The sequence below is a fragment of the Pteropus alecto genome, unplaced genomic scaffold (genome assembly GCF_000325575.1).
Source record: "Pteropus alecto unplaced genomic scaffold, ASM32557v1 scaffold5, whole genome shotgun sequence".
NCBI lineage: Eukaryota > Metazoa > Chordata > Mammalia > Chiroptera > Pteropodidae > Pteropus > Pteropus alecto.
The window spans coordinates 7616799-7622798 of record NW_006441953.1 but is presented as its reverse complement, the minus strand read 5'-3'; the positions used below and the strand labels follow the sequence as shown (position 1 = coordinate 7622798).

The window sequence follows — 6000 nt, the reverse complement described above, 5'->3', positions numbered from 1 at the left end:
CAGGAGGACACCTGCAGAACAAAGGAAGGTTGGCTAAAGGAATAGCTCGCTCCCTAAATATCACTTTCTGTTTATATGTGGGGGCGTGTGTGGGACAGAGGGACTCTAATAGAGGATAAGTAGCTGTGGGAAGCTACAGAACTAGTTCCCACCAAGACAATGCCAAATATAATGGTCCCACACACCTCTGATGATAGTCAATAGATTTTAAAACATACTATTATAGGACAATACTGCCTGGCTAGAGGTAAAGGAAATTTCAGAGTCAGTTGGACACTTAATTTGCCTAGGCCAACGATATTATAATACCACCTCCAAATGAAGTGTATAGTAGGAAAATAGGACAGAGAAAAATCCATTGGCCAGATTCCCAGAGCTAACTAGAGCCTGACAGGACCCAGGCAGGGTCCAAAACTAAATAGCCCCATTTGGGCTTTACTAGATGTGTAGAAAATTCAATCTCACTAACTGTTACCTACAGATAGATGACCAGAGCCAAACAGTTGAGGAACTTGTCAAGAAGATGGCACATGCCTGTGCAAGTAATGGCACAAATAGAACCTCAATAGCCTTTTAGAGGGATAATTTTCAGCCTTTGGTAGATTTAAAACCTTAAAAGGAGCAGTTTTACTACTCGTAGGAATCTACCTGATAGGGCCGTGTCTGCTGCCCCTGCTAATAAGAAGCTTAAAAGACGGTAGAAGCCATAGAGCAGCAGCGAGCTGCAGCCCACACGTACTTTACTCACCACTAACAGGAGATCCCCTGAGGTAGTTTAGATAAAATGCGAGACTCCAACATAAAAATAGAATGTTGGGAATGAGAGAGGAGAGGAGGCATCTGAAAAAATGCAAAGGAAAGGGCCTGCAGAAGTAACGACTGAGCCAGTTAAAACTGCTCTCGCCCCCCATGCTGCCCAGTGCTCTCCAGCTGACATGTTTTCCCATAGCTACCTCTCCCACCTCATGGGCTCTCCAGCTCACATCTGTTAATTGAGAGCTTGCCAACCAACTAATATTCTTCCTTATCTCTGCAGCTGTGTGGGAATAACAAGACTGTGTAAAACTGCTTGCTATGTTACAATTAGAGCTCAGCCTTTGGATAGGAATCCGCTGAGCGGGTCCCGTCTCTGTTCAAGAATCCTATAATGATGCTGATAATGCCAAGGTCGTGGATGCTACAAAACAAATGACCTGTAGGACCAGTAGTCTGGAAATTCCCATCGTGAGTCATGAAGCACACATGAAACCTCAGACAAAGGAATCACGCGCCCCTTGCATGGACACTGCAAGGGTACATAAGCTGTAAGAAATCTAACCAAGGGGAGATCGTGCTTTGGGTCTGTTGAATGCCCCACGCTCTCTGCTGGCATTAAATTCTCCTTCCTCTAACAAAGTTGTCTGAGCGTCTGAATTCTTCCGTTGGGTGTCACTTCCTGCAACGGGTCTCTTCAGTGAAGGGGGCACATACCAAAGAAAATATTTTCAGTGCTTAAAAGAGAGGATTGGTATAAAAGTTGATGGATAATGAATAAACATAAATTTCTAATGGATAAAAATAAATTGCTTAAATTTTTATTTCATAAGATTTTGGTTTTTTTGTTTGCTCATAGGAAGAAATCTTTCCTGTTTTCTGCTCTGTATGCTGCCTTTATCTTTGGCGGTCGGCACCTCATGAACAAACGGGCGAAGTTTGAACTGCGGAAGCCATTAGTGCTCTGGTCCCTGACTCTCGCAGTCTTTAGGTATGTTTTTTTTTCATTTTCCTACTATAATCTATCCATTTCATCAGACTTGGTTGAAAGAAAACAACAATTGAGCATTTTATCTAACATCTCATATTTTTGATTATTGAATAGATTAACGACATAAAGCCATATCCAGAGAGAAAGCTTTTGCTGTGAAGTTGTCATACTATGTTCAGTTTGTGAAACAGTATGTCAGTTCTCTTATCTTTGTTGCGTAAATGTAGGTAGAGGGATAAATGAAAAGTCACACCAGTAAACTGTTGAAGGCTGTGATAGAGTGTAGTGTTTGAATGTGATGGGCATGCTGTCACTAATACTTAATCAAAAAATGGCACTCAGACATATGACCAGACACTGGATGTCTATGTCAGTATCATTAGGCCAGAGAATGCTTTTCTTCCGCGTCCCCAAAAGCACCCTCTAGCCCATAACTGACTGGCAGGCATATGTTAATGCAGCCACTTCTTACTTTGTATCTGATAGTATTCATCATAGCAGCTGACAGGACAAGCCTGGTCTCTCCAGGGACATCTGCCAGCCAACATCCAGACTCAATTCTAGAAGCCTGAAGGAGCATTGTGTAATTTTTGGTGATTTAGACAATCATAAGACTAATCAGTACGTAGCTGATATACAAACAGGTACCAGAATCTGCCTACAGCACTGACAAAGGTACCTGTTCTATTGGTGGTTTGCTTGTCAATGCCAGCAAGTTTATCACTAGGCTGGAGGGTAGGGAAACAGGGAGCAGATGCAGACAATGCAGACATGCTACAAAATGAAAAACTTCATTTTAATATTTATGAGTATTAATTTTTATCTTTTTAATATTGCATATTAACTGTTCTACTGCTAAGCAGAAATAGATGATATCATTCAAAGCCTCATTAGTCACTTAAGTCTTAATAAAAATGATCAGGAAGAGAGTTTTCACAACCTCCAGTGATCTGTACATTTCCATTATGTTGGTTCTCTGCATCTGACCACTCATGTGCTTGTTTCTATGGATTATGCTCTATTTTATTGCATTTTATAAGGCACTGCATTTGAAGTTCTCATGATTTGGATCTATGACTAGAGCCTTCTCCAGTTCAGTCTGTGTCAGGCAGGGAAGATTCTCTGATACAAATAGTATTTTGTTATTTACATTTAAGGTTCACAGAGTATGCCTCACTGAAAAGATTTTGATATTTGAGAGAAAAAAAAATTATCTTAATCCTAATGATGCCTTTTAGCATTTTACAGTTTACAACACCCCCTGAGCCTTTATCTTTTGTTTTTCTAAAACATTAACATATATAAGCAGAGGAAAGAGTACAAAGACCTCCCTCCATGCACTCTTACTTAAATAATTATCAACACTGTTCAGCTTCTTTTCTCTATATCTACCAACTTCCCCTTTTTCCCCAAATTATTTGGAAATAATACAAGCTGAAGTATTTCTGAATGAAATGATACCATTTCTATAAGTACTCATTCTAAAAAACTGACCGTAGTATCATTATTTCACCTAAATTAGTAATAATTTTTATTCTTAAGTGTTCGAATTTCTCCAATTGTCTCATAAATTATTTTTTTTACAATTTACTTTTAAGAATCAAAAATGTGTAGATCAAAGTAAGATCCACACATTTCCATTGTGGTTGATTTCTTTTAATTTAGAGGTTTCCACCTTCCTCTCCCCAGAGCCCTCCCCTGACACCCCTCCCCCCGCCTAATCCATCTTTTAAACAAACCAGATGGTATGCCCCTTAGAGTTTCTCCCAGACTGGATTTTGCTAATTGCGTTCAGTCCCCTGTGTTCCTTATTAGTTAGTAGTTAGATCTAAAATTTGACTATATTCAGGTTTAACATTTGACGACTTTCTTATAGGTAGAAACTTGCCTGTATCAACTCTTCAGTTATCCTGAAGTATATATAGTTATTACAGCGAACAGAGGATAAATGCTTGATTCTTTGGTCATATTTAGCCTTTTCGAAAAAGTGATTTGATTACCTAGTGTATAAATAATAATGCTTTTTTTTCTTAAGTATCATTATGAACTCATGATTCAGATTTTATGTGTCGATGATTTTGAGATGAATTTGATTTCCATATATTTTAGTCAATTGCTGTGATTCTTTTGGATGTTAAATTATCTCATCTTTGGACATCAAGTGGGAGTTTCTTGAGGTTTATTCCTAAATCTTTTTCACAAGCACTGAGTAGTGCTCATAGCTTGTGTTTTTTTGGAGGGGAAGCGGACAAGGTGTTCTAAGCAAGGTATATTATATATTCCTTTTCCAGTATTGGAATTAGCCATTTCTCTAAAGAGACCTAGTTCCTTTGGGGGAGGGGAGATAGTATTTAGAAACCATTATGTGAGTACTAGATAGGGGTTGTTGTTAGTATTTAGTTCTTATTCCTTGGACTTTCAGAGGCCAGAAATAGGAAATCATTTATTTTTTAAAGAAATGTATCCAGAAATGGTACTGATATATTCAATGCATATTTATGATTAAAGAGTTTTTACTTAATTAACTTCTTATTTCTCCTTCCTCCTATGCCCAAATCTAAGTTGCCCAGGTCGTCCAGTAATTACTCGTTTACTTTATCCGACAGTGCATATGCAATGGCCATTAACAATACTTGATCTTTTTTAGATCGTTCATCTTGTTTCTTCTTCCATTTCCTTAATTCTGTTACTTCAAAGCCATATTTTGTATAAAATTTTAGAAAGCAGAGCTATGTAGAGGAGTCTGAGCATGGACAGTCCAGGGTCTTGTAAAAATTGATCATAATATTCTACTCAGGAATTTGGAAGGCATCGATAATGGAATTCTATTGTATTAACTGAGCAAGGTTCCATGTTAGGAATGGTACATTGAAGTTCTTGTGTGCTTACAGAATTCTGGTCAACAGTACCTTGAGTGAAAAAGGCTAAATACAGTATGATATTTTTTAGATAATATTTTCAAAAATTTTACTTTTAGACATAAATGTTTATTAATACATTCAAATATTTGTAAAAGTATCATAAAAGATACTAGAAGAAAATATACTCAGTTCTTACATCTGTGGAAAGGCAGAGGAGACATGCATTAATTCAATGCTTGCTACGTATTAGAAAATAAAACAAAAAAATTCGATGCTTGTAGAGCTTGATTCTCATGGACTGGCAGGTTAGCAATAAAAAGGATTTAAATTTTTTCTGTGATATTCTTATCTTCTAATTTAAAACAAATGAAGCAAATATGATAATGTTGACAAATCTCAATTCTGGATATGGGGTATTTATTATTCATTGTGTTTTTCTGCATATTTTCTAAAATAGACACACATACATACATGATCTCATACACGATTCTAGAGAATCTCGGTGACAGTCACTATTTTTATTTTGGAATCCAAATATCTTTTGAATGAAGTTGATATAAAGAATCAAAAATAAGCTCTTCTCACAAACAGATGCTTTGGTAAATATTAATAAGAATTTCCCTATTTCGGTCATACACTCTAACTTTGTTATTACAAGGCTATGTTTTTGTAGAAAATTTTGAATGGCTCTTACCTTTCTATAATTCACAAGTTTTCAAATCCATCTGTAAATAGTGTCTACTATAGAAGTTTAGAAATTCCTTGCTCAGGAGACATTCTTATATTAGATGGTCTGCATCTACTCTACTTCCCCTCTCTTTGCCACTACAGGATATCATTGATTTGGAAAAAGAAAGGGTACCAAACTTTTCATTAGAGGAATTAGAAATGGGAAGAGTAGAAGAACTGTAAGATTTTTTTTTTTTTGAAAAAAATCACTGAAGGGGTGATTTTCAGTGATTTTTCCTGTATTTTGCTGCTTAAGAATAATTTCCCCAACTTCTCAAACCTGCCCATTAGCTTTTTATAATAGCCAGAGACCCCACTATGACTAACTTCTACATTTCACACACTGTGTTTACTTACGAACTTTGACAACTGAGATGGAGATTAATTTGGATATGCAGAGTACTTAAGCAAAAATTAAAATCCTATCTTCTAGTTCAGAAAATGGTAGGGTTTTTTGTATAGTTTAGCAAGAATTACCTGTAGCATATTTTTCTTCTTTCTCTTTACCTTTGAATGTTGACTAAATATGATAGCAATCTTCATACAGGCCATATACAATTTAATGTTTTGAAAGGGGTCATAGTTTTTATAGAGTAGATAGAATATCATCAACTAAGTTTTTGCCAATCCTGCAAAGGATTCATTTCATTTGAGAATAATTTCTAT

The 6000-nt window shown here is 36.5% G+C and overlaps 1 protein-coding gene across 5 annotated transcripts in view; it reads left to right on the top strand.

Annotated features, from left to right (window-relative positions):
- The window catches only part of ELOVL6 (ELOVL fatty acid elongase 6), a 111095-nt gene that overhangs the window by 71826 nt on the left and 33269 nt on the right, over positions 1 to 6000 (top strand). For all 5 annotated transcript variants that reach the window (XM_015594929.2, XM_025051832.1, XM_015594928.2 and 2 more), the window contains exon 3: positions 1613 to 1744. In XM_015594929.2, the coding sequence (XP_015450415.1) occupies positions 1613 to 1744 (132 nt within the window). The remainder of the gene's footprint in view (positions 1 to 1612; positions 1745 to 6000) is intronic.